Source organism: Neoarius graeffei, chromosome 7 (assembly GCF_027579695.1).
Source record: "Neoarius graeffei isolate fNeoGra1 chromosome 7, fNeoGra1.pri, whole genome shotgun sequence".
Classification (NCBI taxonomy): domain Eukaryota; kingdom Metazoa; phylum Chordata; class Actinopteri; order Siluriformes; family Ariidae; genus Neoarius; species Neoarius graeffei.
The window spans coordinates 61,779,331-61,802,254 of record NC_083575.1 but is presented as its reverse complement, the minus strand read 5'-3'; the positions used below and the strand labels follow the sequence as shown (position 1 = coordinate 61,802,254).

At 41.5% G+C, this 22,924-nt stretch overlaps 1 protein-coding gene across 4 annotated transcripts in view; it reads right to left on the bottom strand.

Annotated features, from left to right (window-relative positions):
• Positions 1 to 3,765: 3,765 nt before the first annotated feature.
• klc1b (kinesin light chain 1b) overlaps positions 3,766 to 22,924 on the bottom strand; it is an 86,557-nt gene continuing 67,398 nt past the window's right edge. For 2 of the 4 annotated variants that reach the window (XM_060926212.1, XM_060926211.1), the window contains 3 exons: positions 9,743 to 9,873; positions 6,807 to 6,864; positions 3,766 to 6,453 (listed from right to left, as the gene is read on the bottom strand). In XM_060926212.1, the coding sequence (XP_060782195.1) occupies positions 6,379 to 6,453; positions 6,807 to 6,864; positions 9,743 to 9,873 (264 nt within the window). In that variant the 3' untranslated portion in view covers positions 3,766 to 6,378. Of the gene's footprint in view, positions 6,454 to 6,806; positions 6,865 to 9,742; positions 9,874 to 19,422; positions 21,205 to 22,924 lie in introns of those variants that run through there. The other 2 variants (XM_060926213.1, XM_060926214.1) reach the window with 1 other exon arrangement.

Genomic DNA, 22,924 nt, shown 5'->3' with positions numbered 1-22,924 from the left:
GATTAAAAACACCAGAGAATTCATTATTTAATAAGTGACTGGCAGAGACAAGTTCTTGTTCATGCAGAAGTTCACTGACAAAATTATTCCGCTAACTCAGAAAAATAATTTATCAGCCAAATCTATGATAAATGCTAGTGCTGGTGAATTCTAAATTGTGATTGATCAGAAGGTGTTCATTCATTCTTTATAACAGCAGCTCTGACAGTAGTCCTGTCAGCAATGTTTACATTCCTGTGCTCTTTCTGATGGTATTGTTTCGATAGTAACATCTTATTTTCAGAGTCATGCATGGAAGACGTGCTACGTATACACCCACGCACCTGCTGTTTTAGGCAGTTCTCTGATCAGCCAATCCGTTGACAGCAGCACAGTGCATAAAATCATGCGGATCCAAATCAAGAGCTTCAGTTAATGTTCACTTCAAACAACAGAATGGGAAAAATTGTGATCTCAAAGTGTGACTTTCACTGTGGTATGGGTGTTGGTGCCAGATGGACTGGTTTGAGTATTTCAGAAACTGTTGATCTCCTGGGGGGGGGGTTTCACACACAACAGTCTCTAGAGTTTGCACAGAATGGTGCGAAAAAACAAAACAAAAAAAAAAACATTGAGCGAGCAACAGTTCTGTAGGTTGTTGTTGTTGATAGAGGTCAGAGGAAAATGTCCAGATTGGTTTGAGCTGCCAGGAAGGATATAGCAACTCATAGCAACTCTTTACAACCGTGGTGAGCAGAAAAGCATCTCAGCATGCAACAGGAAAAGACCACATTGGGTTCCACTCCTGCAGCCAAGAACAGGAATCTATTAGTCCCCAAGGGGGCAATTCAGTTCAAGCAGTTCCTGAACGTAAAAAACACCAACAGCAACAACCATGACAACAAGCAGCAGACAGCAGTACAATGTGTCAGAAACAGCAGGCCAGAACATAATTGTATGGAGTGGCACAGTTAAGTAACAGAAAAAAATAAATAAATAATGATAAATAAGTGGGCATACAGAGATGCATTGCACATACATGAATACAAAAGTTACAAAATATGACTTCCGCTATCCAGGTTTAAGAGCCTAACGGCAGATGGGATGAAAGATTTAGCGTATCTATTTGTCTTCCTGATAGGTGCTATAAAAATGGCGGCCTGAAGGCATCGCCGTGAACTCAGAGGACAGGATGTGGCCATGTTGGGAAGTTATTCCTTTAGCTTTATGGACCACCTGCCCCTCCCACAAAATACTCAAATCCCTCTGCTGGACACCAATTATTTTAGAACAGACCTTTACAATGCTGCAAAGGCTGTTTTTGTCTTTTAAAGACAGACCACCAAACCAGCAGATGAAGGAGAAAGTTAAAATGATCTCGATAAAAGGCTGATGAAACATACACAAAATTCTGTTACAGACCTTAAAGGAGTTCAGCTTTCTTAATAAATGCATTCTTTGCTGGCCTCGTTTGACAATACATTCAGTATTATCGTCAAACTGAATAATAGGAACTTGGTCTTGATTCAAAGTGGCCAGTGAGTGTATAGTACCGGTTAAAAGTTTGGACACACCTACTCATTCAGAGGTTTTTCTGCATTTTGACTGTTTTCTACATTTGTAGAACAATACTGAAGACATCACAACTATGAAATAACACATGGAACACAGATGGAATTAGATGGACAAAAAAAGTATTAAAACAAAAAAAATTATGTTTCATATTTTAGATTCTGGCGGCACGGTGGTGTAGTGGTTAGCGCTGTCGCCTCACAGCAAGAAGGTCCGGGTTTGAGCCCCGGGGCCGGCGAGGGCCTTTCTGTGTGGAGTTTGCATGTTCTCCCCGTGTCCGCGTGGGTTTCCTCCAGGTGCTCCGGTTTCCCCCACAGTCCAAAGACATGCAGGTTAGGTTAACTGGTGACTCTAAATTGACCGTAGGTGTGAATGTGAGTGTGAATGGTTGTCTGTGTCTGTGTGTCAGCCCTGTGATGACCTGGCGACTTGTCCAGGGTGTACCCCGCCTTTCGCCCGTAGTCAGCTGGGATAGGCTCCAGCTTGCCTGCGACCCTGTAGAAGGATAAAGCGGCTAGAGATAATGAGATGAGATTTTAGATTCTTCAAAGCAGCCAGTGTTTACCTTGATGACACTTTACACACTATTGGCATTATCTTAACCAGCTTCATGAGGCTGTCACCTGGAATGCTTTTCAGTTAACCAGTGCCTCATCAAAAGTTAATTAGTGGAATTTCTTGCCGCCTTAATGCGTTTGAGATCTCATCTCATTATCTGTAGTCGCTTTATCCTGTTCTACAGGGTACACTCTGGACAAGTCGCCAGGTCATCACAGGGCTGACACATAGACAACCATTCACACTCACATTCACACCTACGGTCAATTTAGAGTCACCAGTTAACCTAACCTGCATGTCTTTGGACTGTGGGGGAAACCGGAGCACCCGGAGGAAACCCACGCGGACACGGGGACAACATGCAAACTCCACACAGAAAGGCCCTCGCCGGCCACGGGGCTCAAACCTGGACCTTCTTGCTGTGAGGCGACAGCACTAACCACTACACCACCATGCCACCCCTGCGTTTGAGATCAAACAGTAAATAATAAGTAAAGAGAAACAGTTGGAAGGTGTGCCAAAACTTTTGACTGGTACTGTACACATCAAAAATCACGTGTAATTCTTGATATGTTGAAGTTTTCTGTGAAGAGATGTTTATTTAGCATTTTTGGCAGGAGGCTCCAGTATCAGTGCTTTGTATGATGGGATTTGCTGCTGTAATCAACTAGAAATAATCAACTTCAGTAACAGTAACTTCCCCTCACACTGACCCACATTCATGCTGTTACCTGCACCAAGGAGGTTACGTGGTCGGTCTGTAAACAGGATTGTGCAAAACCTACTGATGCGATTTCCATAAAACTTGGTGGAAAGGTGTAGCATGGGCCAAGGAAAAACCCAGTATATTTTGGAGATCCATGAATTTAGTTTCCCTCGCACCAATATCATGAGATGCAGTATTTGGCCTTGGCAGAAGTCTGCGCTCAACAATATCATGCAGCTTAAAATCCAGTAATGATAGTCAAGTTTAATCGTGACATAACATAGCCAGTGTAGAAATATGATGACTCCATATCACAATCCGGCGGCACGGTGGTGTAGTGGTTAGCGCTGTCGTCTCACAGCAAGAAGGTCCGGGTTCGAGTCCCGTGGCCGGCGAGGGCCTTTCTGTGTTGAGTTTGCATGTTCTCCGCGTGGGTTTCCTCCGGGTGTTCCGGTTTCCCCCACAGTCCAAAGACATGCAGGTTAGGTTAACTGGTGACTCTAAATTGACCGTAGGTGTGAATGTGAGTGTGAATGGTTGTCTGTGTCTATGTGTCAGCCCTGTGATGACCTGGCGACTTGTCCAGGGTGTACCCCGCCTTTCGCCCACAGTCAGCTGGGATAGGCTCCAGCTTGCCTGCGACCCTGTAGAAGGATGAAGCGGCTAGAGATAATGAGATGAGATATCACAATCCACATTCATGGGTTCCAGTAATCCTCTGGGATACACATGAAGGCTAAATCTAATATTTTCAGAAATATATCCAGACACATACAGTGGTTGCAGTTGCAGATTTGCATATCATAGAAGAGTCAGGTATTGTCCTTGGTGGAGGTCTGCGGTCTCCGAGTGCCCTTCTAGTTGATTATTTTCTTATGACTGTCTTACTTATTACTTTAATAAAAGCATTACGTACATGTGAAATAAAGCAAGATCAAACAATAACTCCATAGAAGGCTGAATGATTTATTTTCCACCACATCTTTCACATCACAAAATATGAGTGTATAAATCATACAGATGGCAGTTACACCCAACAGCAGGGCTTCTATGGCTATCGTACCCAACACCTGTAGAGTTCAAAGGAAGGCTTTTTACAGTTAAGCTGTTCAGCTGAAGTCATGCAGAGGCGTCTTTAAAAATCCATACTGACCTTTTCCCATCACTATCACATGCATCATCACTCTCTACCAGTAAAAGTCTTCAAGGCTTATAAAACATTTCAAACACACTGCCTTGTGTAACATTTTAAAAATTCTCCTCACATCAGCAGCATTATAAAATCCTAATCATGCTGAGGAATTATAAGCATGCATAAAATTGCTAAAGTACTTTGGTTCTTTGTAGAAATTTGCCAAATGTGTCATTAAAAAAAAACACAAAAAACAACCCTGCAATATTACACACACACTGTACACACAAAAAAAAAAAAAAAAAAAAACACAGCTCAAAGGAACCATCAATATGACTATGATTTAAAATAACTGGCCATCAACTCTCTCGTTGACAGCGTCAATGCATTTTTATATGAAATGTTAAACCTTTTACAGCTTAACACACTTGCAGGGTTTCATATTTATTATATAAACATCTTATAAATTTGGCATTACCTGAGAAATTCCTGTACCAATCACGTTCAGCAAACCTTGTACTTAACTGGCACATCATTACAATGCATCGGTTCCCAGTTAGCCCATTTTATACCACATTTCACCATCACTGAAATGTTACACCGCCAGTTTCAGGAACACAAATCAGTAGAAGGATCAAGCTAAAAGGAAGATACAGTAGAGTGCAATGATTTTTTTTTAATAAAGAAAAACAACAATTCAGTGTAAAAGAGAAAATACGAGGGTAAGTCAAAAAGCTCTAAGACAAATGGGGAAAAAAAAATCTTTATTTGTGAAAATAAAGCTAGTTCTCTACATATCCTCCATTTAAATCTAAACACTTCTGCAAGCGATGTTTCCATCGGAGAATTCCTTCCATGAATTCCTTTTGAAATTATAACATCTGTCTTAGAACTTTTTGACTTACTCTCGTATTTAAAAAAAAAAAAAAATCCCACCATCACGATAATGCTTCGAGCAAATCCCAGCAGTAACAAGCATATTAACGTTATACATTTTAGAGACTCGTTTCACAAATATAGTAACAAAGCCCATGACCTTAACCTTTAAGAAAACATAGTATTTAAAATGACATGTAGTGCCTCATTATATACATTACTGTTGGTCCAAGGTTTGGTTTTTTGCCCTTTTGCTCAAACCTTAATTATAGATAAGCTACAATAATAATAATAATAATAATAATAATACACTTCCTGTGATGACCTGGCGACTTGTCCAGGGTGTACCCCGCCTTTCGCCCGTAGTCAGCTGGGATAGGCTCCAGCTTGCCTGCGACCCTGTAGAACAGGATAAAGCGGCTACAGATAATGAGATGAGATGAAAATAAGACACTTCCCAGTAACTAAGTCTCTGTGTTTCAGGGTATTTCTCTCTACAGCTATCTAATACCTAAATCCCTAGGCTGTCTGAATTGAGCAGAGTTTTGTCTTCTCCGCACGATATGGAAGTGTAGATACAGTAACAGTCCAGGACCAACATGATACAAGTGAAAGATACAAAGCTGACTTTTTCCTCATTTCCACTATTTCATCCCCCAAAAGACCAGAAAGAAAGGCAAAAGCTAAAAGAATTATTTACAAAGCCTAAGAAGTTTCTTTTTACATAAAATAAGATGTACCAAAACAACTCAGTGTATATTTTATACAAGTTTTATAATAGAATTCTGCTATATGACTCAAATAACCAACAATGTTTTTTACTCAGAGTTACTAACTGAGACTAATGTACGGTAGCATTGCACCATCTAAGATACAGTATGTTTCCTGGCTGAGAAAGTAGTAGACACGTTAGTTCAAGACACATGGACCCTCTAACATAGCTGTTCAGGTAACCGGGAGAAAGTATGGTAACAGAAAGCAAGACAAAAAACTGTAACAACTGTCTAAATTATACAGAGTGTTTTAAAAAACTTGATATCATTTCACAGTCTAATAACTTCGCCAATTCTTGTTCAACTGACCTCAAATTAACAGCACGTGTAGAAACAGGTCAAAATTTTAGTTTTTATCGTTTTAGGTATAGAAATGGCATTCACTGGAAAAGAAAAGATGTTTCGTGTGTGTTAGAGTACGCTCGAGCACCGTCGAAAATTTGTGAAATCGTTCATGGAATCCACATAGCTTTGAATTTCTCGTTCAAATTCTGAGGAACAAATCTGATATTGATCAACATTAAGCCTGTTCAGTTTCATTTGCCTAGACTATGGAGTTTCTGGGATAGTTACATCTTAAATAATATCATTTTTTTTTTTAAACACCCTGTATTTTGCATTAGTGAGAGCTAGAGAGTGCAATCCTTCCAAGAGCGTTGATTAATTTCTTGCAGGACCAGGTTTGTGGATAGCTGAGCGCTTGCCAGGCTTTTATTAAAAGTGGAGGATTTGGGATGGCGTGGTAAGGTCATAACTGGAGTCGTCAAGGCATTTTTCCTTTTTCAATTCCCACTGTACAGATCCAAATTACTGGAGCTCAAGCCACGGCTCTGTCTCAACCTATTTAACCCGGGGCTCTGAGAAAGCAAAGGAGAGATAAACCAATATGGAAAGGAAGGAGCAAACAGAGAGAAAGGGGAAGAGAAGAAAGGGAATGAGAGAAGAAAAGATAGTTGAGCACCAAAAAAGGACACAATATCAGTGTTGTGTATTACATCATTAAACTCAGTTTCTTTTAGCAAATATTTGAACCTGTCTTTCATCTCAGGCTGTGTAACATGTTTGCAGAACCCCAAGGGTGTAATCACACTGGCTGTCAGCTCAAAAGCTTTGTGCAGGTAAATGGTGCAGTGTGAAGAAGTGTGTTCATGCCATACTGCTACAGTAAGAGTACTGGGAGAAGGCTCGACAGTGTATGTGAAGTGTATACCTGGAAGGGATTATCATTCGTCTTGTTCAGGTGGTTGAGGGAGGAAGCGCGCTTCATACTGTTGGGGGGGAGAAAAAGGATGAATAATGAGAATAATTATTCGCCAAAGCTGAATTGACAGAGACAAAATCGAAGTTATTATTCACTGATATTCACCGAGCCTGAGGTGGATAATTAAAGCCTCGGTCACAACCGGCCGTACGTGCTCCTATGGCCAGTCTACGTGCAAGAAACGCACGGAGGGCGCGCGTGTGACGTGCTGATTTTCGAGCCGTAGACTGGCTGCAGACCGGCTGCAGAGGTTCTTTGTCATGTCAAACAAACTCTATGGGCGCTTACGTTTTTTTCAGGTTGCAAGACAAACTTACGGCCAGCGTGCGTCTTTCTCCACGAACAAAAAAAACAGCGATTTGGGAAACGCCAAAAATCGCACGGCCAAAAAAATCGTACGTCTGGTTGTGACCTAGGCTTAAGGTGATTATTAAAAAAAATGCATTAAAAAAATAATTTTTCAATCTTCGAAAGCAGCATGCAAATGTAATGCGCACAGACTTGCGTCACTTATCGATGCTGACTTGCATAAAATACTTTGTTTTGAAATCGATAAAAATCGATCACAATTCCACCGTACCTTTGAATAGTTTTCGACCAAACATCGTAGCATCTTTAGTGCTTTTAGGAACAGCATTTTCTTTCACAATTTTGAATTCTTCCTCACTTACTGTGACAAACCGACTGGCCGCCATTTTGCCGAGTTGCTTGAGGTGATTATTGAGAAATAGTCCAAATTTCTCGACCAATCAGCATGCACGATTTCCTATAATCACCTCCGTATTTATACTAAGATCAGTTTAATTGATAATGGCATATAACGTGAATTGGGGGGGGTTTGTTTGGTTTTTTTTATTAAAATTTTTGAGCCTTAAGGTAATTATTAGATATTTGACAACAGCACGGACTCTGCTAAACCAATAGATTTAAATTCTTCAGGCAACGATTTGATCTTTAAACAATAAAACTGAATCTGCTACAATACAATATGATTTGACTTCGCAGACACTGATCAACATGTGACCCTGTTTTGTTCAGAATCTGAGATAGACCTACTGTTACTTCACAAGTGATGATGTAGAGAAGTACTATTTTAAGTATTAGGCATTACGGGCAAATCCCTTTGCTAGCTTCATTAAACATCAGTTTTAAATTTTTTTTTTTTTTAAGCACACCAGGTTGATTGATTTATAAATCAATTATATTCCACTCGAGTAATTTCAGTTGCTGCTTTTAAAATTGATGCATCCATAAAAATAGTCCAATCATCGCACCCCTATGATCCATGTCAAATATGCTTAGATATTAGTGTTATTTTTATAGTGAGTCTTCCAAAAAGATCACCATAATCAGCTACTGAAGAGAAGGAGTAAAATAACCTAACCCACTTTCACTATACGTTTTATCCATTGTCAAAATCCTGGAATTATTCATTCAATCTAAATCACTATAAATCACACTGTGGCATGTATATGCAACAAGACAAGAATTTCAACGGACTCCAGAGTGGAGCAACAGAAAAGTCTGACAACGCCTCAGCCGTCCATGGCCAGGTGGCACAGGAGCAAAATCGGTAGTGCTCTCTGAGTGGGAGGACTGGCATCCTCTCTCTTTTATAATTCACAGTGTCCCTAGTGAAGCGTGGGCTTCTGTGAGATTATGTATGCAGAAGAGGGCGGATAGCATAAATGGTGCTCTGTCTATGTGCATGTGTAATAGTTTTATGTCTAGGATGAAGACCCATGCTATAATGGGTTCAAAATAGTAATGGTGATCTACTGATGGGCAGCAGAATTTTTAACCCTCACATTCAACATCTCAACCAACCATCACTGATTATAATGGAAGTCTAAATCATCATCTTTTTCTTTTTTTTTTCAAAGAATATTTTCAAGAATTCTTCAGCCAGACCAATTTGTAAATTAAGATCTTAATTTGTATAATTTGAACTCAAGGAGATGGAAGAGTTTGTGGTTACCAGTTTAATTGTCTGGATCTATTCATACATCGAAACCACAAAACGTTAGGAAAATAACCAGAACAAGATCAGCTGTGAGCTACTGCTCACTTGGGTATCCCCCCCCGCTTTTGCTTAGATCAGAATGCAAGCAATCGAAGGAACAGGACACTTATTTTGAATGTTGACTTCAACAAATAATGAACCCTGAAACAAGTAAGTAAAGAGCCGTGTTCTCTCCAGGGATTTCAAACAGCGTCCTGGTAAACTGTCATTGTGAAATAGCATTTTGCTTCTTGAAACAGCGTCAGAATCCACCCTGTGTGTTTCGTAAATACATTCAGTCGGTAAACAGGAAGTCGATGTGCGACAGACCTGAAAATGGTACACACGGTCTAGAACCCCAAGCTGAAGTTTGGTACCAAATATCACGCAGTTGTGATTTGTATTTGCTGAGAAAAGTGTTTGGAAAATTTTGTAAATCTACCCTATATGTTTCATAAATACATTCAGTCGGTAAACAGGAAGTCGATGTGCGACAGACCTGAAAATGATATACACGGTATAGAACCCCAAGCTGAAGTTTGGTACCAAGTAGCTATGATTTGTGGTTGCTGAGAAAAAGGGTGTTTCGGACGGCCGGACAGAGGTAAACCAGTATACCCCCCTCCTTCGGAGAGGGGGTATAATAATTACTTGTATTGGAAAGTTGGATAAATGTCCATAAGAACAGCTTTGGTAAGACTTGAGTTTCAACAACTGCCATTATGTGATTCTCAAGGAAATGCGTCTTCTTTTCCGTTCACAGTGCAAGGAAACGTGCCAAAATAAGTGTGTTAATGCCACATACACTACAGATTTTACATGTAATTCATTGATGCTAATACACGCTTCACATACAGGCTTAGTTTGTGTACAGGGTGCTTACTTGGAGGGGGAGCGCAGCAGCTCTGGAGGTCCATTTCCTTGCAGTTTCTTCACCAGCATTTCACTGCTTCTACGCAGCACGTCTCTGATCTTCCCCAGAGAGCCGCCCCTGTGCAGAGCCCCACTACCATCCTTCAAACACACACCAGCACTCGTTTACTACATTTATACATATTCCCACACACACCTCTCTGCAAAGCTCCACATTTTATTTATATATATATATATCACACACACCGGTGACTTTAATATGAACACCTGTACACCTGCTCATACATGCAAATTATCCAATCAGCCAATCAAGCGGCAGCAACATAATGCATAAAATCATGCATCATACAGGTCAAGAGCTTCAGTTACGGTAAATGTTCATATCAAAACACCAGAATGAGAGGGAAAGCGCTTCCACCTTTGACTTGGGGAAAGAGTGTTGGTGCCGATTTCCTGTGATTTTCCTGCACAACAGTCTCACAGAGTTTTCTACACAGTGTTTACAAAATGGCAGAATAGTGGGAATAACAAAAAACATCCAGTGAGCAGCACTTGTAGCACTGCAGCTGAAAACATCTTGTTGTTGAGAAAGGTCTGAGGAAATAGTCAGGTTGGGCTGAAGTGACAGCACGACTACAGTTACTCACGCAAATAACCACTCTTTACAAACGTGGTGAACAGAAAAGCATCTCAGAACACACAACAAGCCGAACCTGGAGGCAGATGGGCTACAAAAGCAGAAGAGCATGTCCATTATCAATCAATAAAAGAGGCTACAGTGGGCTGGACAGATGAAGATTGGTGGGGGAAAAGTTACCAAGTGTGATGAATCTGTTTCTAAACAGAGAAACAATAGAATTCTGAATATAATTTGGCATAAACAGCATGAATCCGGCAGCACGGTGGTGTAGTGGTTAGCGCTATCACCTCACAGCAAGAAGGTCCGGGTTTGAGCCCCGTGGCCAGCGAGGGCCTTTCTGTGTGGAGTTTGCATGTTCTCCCCGTGTCCGCGTGGGTTTCCTCCGGGTGCTCCGGTTTCCCCCACAGTCCAAAGACATGCAGGTTAGGTTAACTGGTGACTCTAAATTGAGCGTAGGTGTGAATGTGAGTGTGAATGGTTGTCTGTGTCTATGTGTCAGCCCTGTGATGACCTGGCGACTTGTCCAGGGTGTACCCCGCCTTTCGCCCGTAGTCAGCTGGGATAGGCTCCAGCTTGCCTGCGACCCTGTAGAACAGGATAAAGCGGATAGAGATGAGATGAGCATGAATCCATGGATACAACCTGTTTTGTGTCTCCAGTTCCAGCTGGTGGTGATGGTTGTAGTAGTGTTAAATGTTCTTGGGAAAGTTTTCTTAGCCCATTTTAACCTCAAACACCAGGTGAGCAGCATTAGAATGTCACAACCTATCTGGGTATTGTTGCGGACGATGTGCATTCCTCAGTAGCCACAATTTCTTCTTATCATGGAAACTTTCAGCATAATAATGCGTCATGTCTTAAAGCACAAGTAGTCATAAACTAGTCCCATGAACATGTCAGAGAGTTCAGGGTATTTCACTGGCTTTACCAGTCACCAGACCTGAATCCTATAGAGATCTTGCATGTGACGTCACAGCCGATCCAGATTGTAACAGACGCCATCTTGTCGGTCAAACGCCATATTTCCGCCTTCTACTTCTAGTTCTACTTCTACCTTTTCTTCTGGAAAACCCTACTATATACAATTCTACTACAATGGCTGCAGCTACAAGCTCTCCCTACCTGTGCACGTTTATGGTTTTTGTGTGTATTTTTGCGTGTTGTTCGTCTGTACCGCGGACTTCAATATCCACTACAACCGTATGGACTTACTGGACATTGGTTTCCAGCAGAAAATGATGGTTTGTAGCGATTTCCATCGCATGCACAACATTCCGGACGAGATAGCGAGACCAGCGGGGTCTCCGTGGATTGTTATCGGGTCTGGCAGGCGAAGGAGGCGGCGGCGGGAGCGGAAGCAAAACCGAGGCTGCAGAGCCGGCCTGTTGACTAAGCTCAGAAAACAGCCACTCAAATCTCCACTGCCAAGCCTCTATCTCTCCAATGCCAGATCCATGGTAAACAAGACGGACGATTTGGAATTACAGCTGGAATTACCTTATTCTATTCTATAATCGGCTGGTCAGTGCTATACTAGGTACTACTGATATATCTAGTATCAGTACTAGTAATACTTAAGTGACTTACCCGTCCAATGAGGATTGTTATTTTCTTGTTTACAAGATGCCACATCTGAGGGCGGCTGACGAATCCTGAATTTCTGTAAAGATAACTGTCCAGAGATTTATAAGCACGCAGTGCTTCACCACTGAACAGCGAGGGAAAGTTAATGAGGTCATTATACACGTCTGGGTATTCCGCTGGCAGTTCCATATCCACTGACACAGTCGTGAAAACTCCGTCCAGTAAGCCATAAGGGTCACTAATCTGTAGGTCGTTTATTTTAGACATATATCTAATTATCTGTTCATTAGAAAAATGAGCCATGTAGTCCGTCGGTTGAAATTGATCCATTTTGTATACGAGTGCAGCAATATTCAGCTGTGTTGTTGACCGACAAGATGGCGGCTGTCTACATTCCGGTCACGTGACTGCAAGATCTCTATAGCACCTTTGGGATGTTTTTGAATGGGAGACTCTCAGCATGAACATGCAGCTGGATATCTTGGACACATTGAGAAATTCATGCCATGAAGGCATGCCAGAATGATGGTCCGATAGCAAAGGATTGTCTGATTCAGTAATAGTGTGGTGCTTCTAATAAAATGGCCAGCAAGTATACACCCACCCCTCTGCAGCACCTCACTACCATCCATTACACACATACTTATTTAGATGCATACAACTCCCATTATATCTGCACTGCAATCTATTTTTTTTTCATGTGTATTAATGTGCATGTTCATAGTGCAGGGGGGCACCCGGAACCCACCCACCCACACACACACACACACACACGTTACAGGCATTTGGCAGATGCTTTCATCCAAAGCAAATGTACAACATACCCAGAGCAGCTTGGGGAGCAGTTGGGGGTTAGGTGCCTTGCTCAAGGGCACTTCAGCCATTCCTGCTGGTTCAGGGACTCAAACCAGTGACCTTTTTGTCCCAAAGCTGCTTCTCTAACCATTAGACCATAACCCACCCCACAACATACACACACCCTTTTCTGACTACAGCCTCTTGACAATGGCAAGGGTTCTTCCTGCTCATCAAGCTATTAAAATGGCCCTGTTAATTTGAACTGGTTAATCATTCGTTACGGTTTCCCATGTGTCATCTCATCTCATTATCTCTAGCCGCTTTATCCTTCTACAGGGTCGCAGGCAAGCTGGAGCCTATCCCAGCTGACTACGGGCGAAAGGCGGGGTACACCCTGGACAAGTCGCCAGGTCATCACAGGGCTGACACATAGACACAGACAACCATTCACACTCACATTCACACCTACGGTCAATTTAGAGTCACCAGTTAGCCTAACCTGCATGTCTTTGGACTGTGGGGGAAACCGGAGCACCCGGAGGAAACCCACGCGGACACGGGGAGAACATGCAAACTCCACACAGAAAGGCCCTCGCCGGCCACGGGGCTCAAACCCAGGACCTTCTTGCTGTGAGGCGACAGCGCTAACCACTACACCACCGTGCCGCCCCCCCCGTGTGTCATGTTCGTTCAAATCAGATACAGCAAAGAGGACTGCTGACTCATAATAATAACAGTCTGACCATGACACTTAAATTATATGCTGTACACAACTGTAGCCTATTTTTACTGTGGTCTGGCACATGGGGGAAAAAAAAAATTCAACATTTACTCTTGGATTTCAAGTATAGTGTTAGCTGTCTCACATACAGTCATAGTACTGCACCAAAATAGCCTGTGCCTGAATGCACCAAAACTGCTAAACACAGGTTATGGTGGAAGGGCATGGAAAAAATAGCGCATCGTAAATATATTGCTTTGGTGTGTTAAAGATTGGTCTGCTTTCATTTGATTTAATGTAACTGCTTTTCTGGATCATAACTCCGACGAGTTTGACTAAACGCCTAAAGACGACTCGTCTTTGACCTGTGGCGGCTTGTTCACAGACCGTTTAGATCAGAAGTTCAACAAATGTTAATCTTCATGAAGTCTTCATTCATAACCCATCTCATCTCATCATAACCCATCTCATCTCATCATCTCTAGCCGCTTTATCCTGTTCTACAGGGTCGCAGGCAAGCTGGAGCCTATCCCAGCTGACTACGGGTGAAAGGCGGGGTACACCCTGGACAAGTCGACACGCAGTTTGGTTGATGTGGGGCGGCCTTGGGCTGAGGTGCCCTTGAGCAAAGTGCCTGACCCCTGACTGCTCCCCGGGCGCTCTGGTGTGGCTGCCCACTGCTCTGGGTGTGTGTGTTCACTGCTTCAGATGGGTTAAATGCAGAGGATGTGCTTGAAGTGTGCATGTGACAAATAAAGGTTTCTTCTTCATCACAAGGCTCATTCATACGGTAACCCCATACATTTTAAACCATGTTTAAATACCAATTACCTCCTTTGTTTGACCAACAATTAAGAAAAATAGATATTTGACAGATATAAGCCAGTGTTTAGTTGATTTTGTAGATTTGTGGGGCAGAGCACTCGCTGCCCCACTTAGCTTTCATAGAGATATTACTGCACCTACTGGTCAAAAGTGAAACTGCAACAAATGCTAATTAAAGCATATACTGTACGCAGAGCCATGGCCTCAATTTTTGTTTATAAATGCCTTGAGAGCTCAAGAATGGCACAGGAATAGTTTTAAGCGTTAACAATAAATCTAATATAGTCATTTTTACAATTAAAGTGATCTATATAGGTAGCGGTCTGAGTGAATGACCTTGACATCCGTGACATCACAGCAGGAAGTCTATCGGTCTCATCGCCATTTCCGCTATACTAAAACACCGAGCTGACTGCAACTCCGATCCTCCATTTTGAGCTAATTTATTGCCATGTCATGCAGATGTGTTGCTGGCGGGTGCAGCAACATGACAAAAGGTGGATTTATGGTGCATTCATGGCCCAAGAATGTTCAAACTGCAAAGATTTTGACGCGTTTTGCGATAAGTTCACGGGCACATTGGGCGCCTATGAAGTGGTCTCTCCTCTGCTCTGCACATTTTACTGAAGACTCGTACGAGACCTCTGATCTCTTGAGGAGTGCTGGCTATAAGCCCGTATTGAAAGAGGGTGCAGTACCAACAATTAAAGGAAAAGAAAACTACAAGAAAAAGTATTTATTTATTTTATTTTTTTAAAAAAGGAAAGTTCAGTTTCACCAGTTCTCCCATGCCCCTTTTCCACCAAAGCAGTTCCAGGGCTGGTTCGGGGCCAGTGCTTAGTTTGGAACCGGGTTTTCCGTTTCCACTGACAAAGAACTGGCTCTGGGGCCAGAAAAACCGGTTCCAGGGTAGCACCAACTCTCTGCTGGGCCAGAGGAAAGAACCGCTTACGTCAGCGGGGGGGGGCGGAGTTGTTAAGACCAACAACAATAACAAGACCGCGAAAGATCGCCATTTTTAAGCGACGAGAAGCAGCAGCTGTACAAACGCGAAGTCATCCATTATTATTATTATTATTATTATTATTGCTGTTGTTGCTGCTGCTGCTTCTTCCGTGTTGTTTTTGCTTCGATATTTGTGCCAAGGTTTATGCAAACGTAGCAACGTAACTGACGTATACAGCGACGTAATGACGTATACAACAACGTAACTGACGTATACAGCAACGTAATGACGTGGCTTCTCTTAGCACCGCGAGCTATGGAAAAGCAAACTGGTTCTCAGCTGGCTCGCAAGTTGAACGAGTTGTGAACCAGCACCAGCCCCGAACCAGCCCTGGAACTCATTTGGTGGAAAAGGGGTACCAGAGTGTGAGCCGAAGGTTGTTGGTAAAACCCGGGACGGAACACGACGTGACACATTATCGCTCGGGTAGTGACCTCCCTGCGGTTCTTGCTAAAACCGGTGACTTCCCGTCCCGGGTTTTAGTAATTGCCTGAGCCGAGCAGTAATGGCGAAGTACTCAGTATGGAGAAAACCGAGAAAGAGTAGACCAACCGTCTGATTTCTCCACTGGATATGCTTGCCTCAGCAGCAATATCTCGCCCTTACGTGGAAGAAGCGAATGAACGGAGAATTGAACAAACAACTGAAAGCCAGATTGTTTCAAAACAAAAATCAGCCACAAGATCGGCTTTCAAGAAGCGAGAACACAGACGGGTAAGAAGTGACCCTCATTTGGATACAAAACAACATGTTTACCTGCATTTAGATTAATACATGTAACTTGTATTGTGTGTTTAAGTTACCAGTATAAGATTATTTAATTTGCTTCAGAATGTGATTGTCTCAGTTCATCTGATTATTTAATTAGCCTTTTACGTTTTATCAGTGAAAATGCATGCATGTACATGTATGTTGCACAAGTTATAACACCTATCCTGTTTTAATGAGAGTCAACCCACAATCAATGAAGTCAAATCAGTCTTAGTTGAGCAAGTCGGTAACGGAATTTCTTACCTTCACCGTAAATTTTTATTTATGACTTTGGTCTATAGCTGTAAAAGGCCTCGGCCTTAAAACCGGTTCCTGCTGTGACGTCACGCACTCAGGGCTGGCTCAGCTCGAATGCCAACTTTGCGGTCGATTTTAACTCTCAAAAATATTTTTTTATTCCCATTTATGCAGCATACAAGAGTCAGTCAAGGATGGAGATACTATCCACTCAAATTTATTTAAAAATAAAGGTTCTGCGTATCTGCTTTAAGGTCCACTGGGGCAGGGATACTTTCTGCCTTATGCTCACTTTTCAGTGGAGGAGCAGCAGTGAGCAAGACAGTTAATGGGCCAGTTTGAAAGTTACCATCTCATCACCAAGATCTTGGTTTATAGCAAATATTCAAAACTTTATAAACAAAATTTCACAAAAAGCAAAATGTTTATGGGTCTATGATGCACAGAATAATTCCTGTATAGTAAGATGTATTACAAAGATTGGGAGAAGGAAAAGGGGAATTGAGTAATGTCAGAACATCTGAACTCATGGGAAACAAAGATTTCATATGCAGAGAAGATCTGAGAAAAAGAAATTCCCCCCTTTTCCAACGCTTGAGCAAGTTTCAGGTGTTGTGTGGTTTTTGAAATGTAGTTAGGCTGGAAATTTTGCTGAAATCTGCAAACCCTGGTTAATGATTTTACCTCAAGCACGGTTAAATAACAGTACGTCCAAAACAAGTTGCTAGACTCTACACTGCATGTTGTTGGTGACTAAAAATTCACTAGATTGTAGCCTACAGCACAAGTCAAGCGTGATGGCCTGTGTTGAGGCATGTCGTTATAAATGTCCTTCCCCACTAAAGTCTTGGTGAAAACCCACAGCGGTCTTAGACCTCACAGAACATATGTATGGCTAGATTATTTGTATATATCACAACATCTGCAATATCAATATTGCAAGAAATAATGTGCATTGGCCCATTTAAGCAGTCACGTTACAGATATGTTCATTATTTTGTTGTGCTTCTAGAACACGTCACATTGCAATATTTTCAAAGCTATTAATCTACCGATTCCATATGAGTAATTATTATACATACGGGCCACTTTTTCCATGGAATAAAAGCATGTATTCTATTCCCTTCTAGTGGTTTTATTGATGGCATGCAATATTATCATATCAATTATCCTCCATGTATTACGCCACTCTCCCCAATGGAGAATGAGCGTGCAATATTGTTATAATATTGCACGCTGTCAAGACAATACGACGTCACACACTGAAGCTCATGCGAAGATCCAATGACAAAACTTTTCCGCTACGCATTAGCACAAATCATTTCTTTGTCGGCCAGGAGAGAAGCTCCAGTGCTAGGTTTAAGCACTAAATAAATAAACTGAAGACTGAAACTAAAGACGCGCTGAACACCCGAAAGGCTACTAAAACGTCATTATATAAATCACGCATATTTACAAGAGAAAAACATACCAATGGACATTGAAAAGCTGGAAAAGAGACACATCGGAGATGTAAAACTTCTGTGTTCGCGAGTGACTGACTGTTTGTACACAAACATGGCCGTGAGGTTTGCTTAATTAAAAAGATGCATTTTGAAAGAGAAAGACGTGCTGAACACCCAAAAGGCTACCCAAACTTCACTGGATATTCTTCACGCATATTTACAAGAGAAAAACATATCAACGGACATCGAAAAACTGGAAAAGAGAGCAATAGTGGAAATATTGTCAAAGTTCTACTTGGAGGTGAGGAAAAGTGACAGAGACTTTTACAAAAGGACGTCACTCGTGGACTTCACTCAGCAAAGCCCTTTTGTTTTGAACAACTGCAATAAAACAATTAACTACAACCAAAAGTAACTTTGAACTTGAACCATCAACCTGTATATAGCTTGTATACAAGTTGGGTTGTTCAGGTTTTCTGGACTTGTACCATTTTTATTATTAGAACTTTGACTTTGTACATTGGATTGACAAAACATCGAATTACATTCTATCAGAATCAGCATTCAATATTGGTAAGTTACCCCCCTGTTCTTAACTTTTTGTAAAATCTATAACTGTTCCGGGCGGCACGGTGGTGTAGTGGTTAGCGCTGTCGCCTCACAGCAAGAAGATCCGGGTTCAAGCCCTGTAGCCGGCGAGGGCCTTTCTGTGCGGAGTTTGCATGTTCTCCCCGTGTCCGCGTGGGTTTCCTCCGGGTGCTCCGGTTTCCCCCACAGTCCAAAGACATGCAGGTTAGGTTAACTGGTGACTCTAAATTGAGCGTAGGTGTGAATGTGAGTGTGAATGGTTGTCTGTGTCTATGTATCAGCCCTGTGATGACCTGGCGACTTGTCCAGGGTGTACCCCGCCTTTCGCCCGTAGTCAGCTGGGATAGGCTCCAGCTTGCCTGCGACCCTGTAGGACAGGATAAAGCGGCTAGAGATAATGAGATGAGATAACTGTTCCATCGAATGTGTATGTATAATAATATTGGCTGGCTTTTTTTCATGGTATATCAGACATATTCCATTCAGCTAGCATGATATATCTGATATACCATGAAAAAAGCCAGCCAATATTATTTAAATGTTATCAATATTAATTATTAAATCTATAGATGCAGGTTCTATAGTCGTGTCTTTTGAATGGTTTTTCAGCGAGAGCTAGACAGGAGTTTTATTAGCTTACATATATGAAAACATGTTTTTGTTAACAAGCATGAAGTGTTAAACATTTTCCTGACAGAAGCTTAAATCCCTCAGGCTGCACAGATCTCTGGGCTGTTAGCAATGACCAGCAGTGTTTGGTTTTGAAGTTCACTACTGAGCGAGACCACCAGGAGGCGCTTTGAGAAAAATGTGGTCTCCAAGGACAGCTTGCCCTCTATTAATCCGTGTACAATCAGAGGAAACACTTTTCAGACTTCTACAAAGAGATGCAAAGATATCGAATGATTAAATTTCATTTCCATTAACGCTCAGACGGGATTTGCTTGCATCCATCACTCTTTATTTTACATTTTGATCATCAGTCAGGGTTTTTTTTCCCCTAAAAAGGGTGAACGATTATAAATGTGAATGCCATTTACATTCATATCCTTTCATAAGTAACCACTGCCAAACCTTCGCAAATGAAAACCTTTATTGGAGATTCAACAACCGTCACAATGCAGACAGATGAATATATATATATATATATATATATGCAGTTCTAATCTCTACGTTAGAGTCTACAGGTCAGTACTACTGCTCTAGAAAATCAAAGTTACATTGTATATATTTATATATATCTCAATAAATAATCCACATTCCACTAAACACAACAATGCTGTCTATTAGAATAACATGATAAAGGTTTGTTCACATTTACACCCTTCACTGTCTCTGGGAAACCTTTCAGTGAGAGTGAAGATGACGCATGTTAACCGTGGGAAGAAATTGGAATGGCATATCGACAGAAAAAAAAAAAAAAAAGATCGAAAAAAAAAGTGTGTAGTGTTTAATTAATTACACAAGCCTGCTATGGACAGAACATTCAGTTCACAAGCTGAACCTTAGTGTCGACAGAATCCTCTACTTTTATTTAAGCAGCTTGAGGAACAATTTCCATCTGGAGTAAGACAGCGTGCTTATTCACGTGCAGGACTTGATTGCTCTTCGTGTTTTACCCAAGGTGCATTTAAAAGCATTTGATGAATTGCAAGAGCCTCAGCTTCTGGATCAGACTGCAGACATGTGGGACTCGAGACTGAGCTCAAATCAGCATTCCCTTATTGAATCAAGTGTCTTGAGAGCCTTAATATATCTAGATATTTATAGTTCGATGCTTGGATACAAGTACAAGACACAAATATAGCCCAACACTAAAGTGACCTTTGTGTCAGTGTGGTATATACGCAGATTTCTTGAGTTTAATCGCACAGCCTTTTCAGTCCCTTTGTTTTGATGCTCTGGTAAACATTACAGTTAAATACGAACCTTACACACCAGGATCAGCCAAGCTCAGCTGACTACAGGGCACTGCAGCTGTTTAACAGACTAGGCATGGGAAGGAGAATTGGCGTGGCCCTGCTTGTGGCCATCCTGGAGCGTGTATTGTGTATCATTATTATTTCCCTTTTATTTTTAATCCCTAGATGCTGAAAAATGTTTCAGCGCTGTCCAGCAGAGCAGGAAACTGAAAACATGACCTAGAGTCCGAGCCATCGCTTTATCATGTTTCAAACCAAAAGACACAGCAAGCATTTACAAGCGCTGTAAACATAATGTGGAATAAAAATAAAATCAAATTAGGAAGCCAAACAGAACTCAAGAAAATCACGGATTTAAATTAAAAAAAAAAAAAAAAATATTACTGACACGCAGGTTACAGAAAGATAACAGCGCAAACTTGGACTTTACGTGTTCAATATTGGCCAATCGAATACAAGATTACAAAAAGACCAAAAGGCAAAAAAATAAAATTCAAACTGCACATTTTAAAAACAAAATTCCATACGCAATACTGTGAACGCAGTAAAATGGACTAAACAGCAAAAAGAAGCAGGTGTCATCCATTTATCTTCAAATTGTAAAGACCACGTTATACAGCTAATACTGAATAAGAGAAGAAAGACGGAGAAAGGGAAAGCAGACACAGAGGAAAAGGTCTACAATTATCAGGGCAGGGGGACAGAAGAGAAAGAGGAAGGAAAAGATAATTAAGCAATAAGAGCAAAAAGCGACCATCCCAAATTTTCTGAGTGAACAGGTGAAAGCATCAGGGTGCGGTCTCGCCGAAGACACCAGGAATGGAACAGGATGAATCTGTAGGTGTGGGATTGAAAGACCAGAGGGAACAAGAACATCCTTTGCTATGTCATGGGGAAGGAGATTAAGGTGGAGGGAAAATCTTGATGGCTTATGCCTAAGAAAGAGAAAAAGAGAGAACAGACAGAGAGAAACCACACCATTGAGAATCACAAGAAACATTGCAAGTAGCCTCAACTAGCTCTAGTTGTCAAGGTCAAGCTGTGACTAGGAGTCTGTTCTAACCTCTGCAAACACACACTGCAGCCATTCTGTTCAGCCCTAAACCACGGGGTTGATGATGATAATAATAATAATAATAATAATAATAAGTCAGTAGCTAGGTTTACCTGGACCCTAATAATCCACGAAGAATCAAATTCAAGTTTGATCTTGAAATGAAAGTTCTTCATGTAAATAGCTCGATCGGAATGAAATACCCCACTCCGCTTGAGAATTTAATCGGACTGAAAGGCGTACTGTAGATCTCAGATAATCCGTTTGATAGGAAAATATTAGCCATGTAATCGCTCGAGTGCACTGCCTCCTGCACCTGTAACCTTCTGCGCACGTTCAGTACGCCTTCACACAGCGAAATGCTTTCTTTGTAGCTCCAAAGTGCTACTTCTGGAAGTATTGGATGATTGTACCAAGATCTCGATTGTCTGTTGTTGCAAGAGAAAATGTTTACGCTGACTTATCCTCAATTTAAAAAAAAAAGAGAAGAGTGATCTGAGAGCACAATATCCCATGCTGGCAACTGTATCATAACTGGTAAAATGTGACTGAACCGAACGAAATTGCAATACGTGTACTACCGACATAGAGCAAACAATCCTGTGAAGTTTCATGACATTCCTCCAAAAATTGTGAGAGGACTTGAGTTCAGAAAGCGAGTACCCTTCCCGGGATGGACAGACGGATGTTGCCACGACATAATCCCCCCTTCGGGCCTTTCGGCCAGCAGAGAATAAAAATTGAGAGAGGAGTTGATTTCAGAAGGAAAACACTCTCGTGAAATTGTCGTCAAGTACAATTTTGTTAATCAAGGGCTGTAACTCTGGTAAAATGTGACCCAATTTAACGAAATTACAATATGTGTAGTACTGACATATAACAATGCGTCGTCATCAAGTTTCATGAAATTCCTTCAAAAATCCTGAGAGGAGTTGATGTCAGAAGGTGAGCGCCCTTTCCCGGTACGGACGGACGCCATAATCCCCCTTCGGGCCTTTTGGCCAGCACGGGATAAAAAATGGAATGACTCTTGGAAGAAAAAAATTATTTTTTCCCCCCAAGATATATGTTCTCGTAATTCAGAATAAGCAGCAAATGTATGGCTCTGTACAGGACGGCATTTCGAAACAAATTATCCTGTGCTTACCTTCTCCTGCTCAGCACTTCTACGAGGAGAAAGTTTCTTTCCAATTATTACTTAAATGCAATAGATCAAAGAAACATAAGATTGGCTAAAATATATGCCGTGTCTATCCAGGTATGTGGGATTGTGCATGCCAGTAATTCTATTCCGATTGTATGCTTGAGACATATAAACACACACACCTATCTGATCGCCTTCATGTAAATGGCATGTTTGGAATTACTGTTTGGAATAAATTCATTCTGAAAAATGTAAAAAACACACGCGGTCACTGTGGGACTCAGTCCATGATAATTACTGATCAGGTGAGAATTCAGTCTTTGGCCTCTTGTATCTGTGAGCTTCATCAGCTCTGGTTTTAATTCTTCTCATGTATGATAGCCTAATATTTAGGTACTCTTATTAGTGCATTATTGTCTTGTCATTTGCTTGTTATGAAAGTATGTGCTCTAGGAAC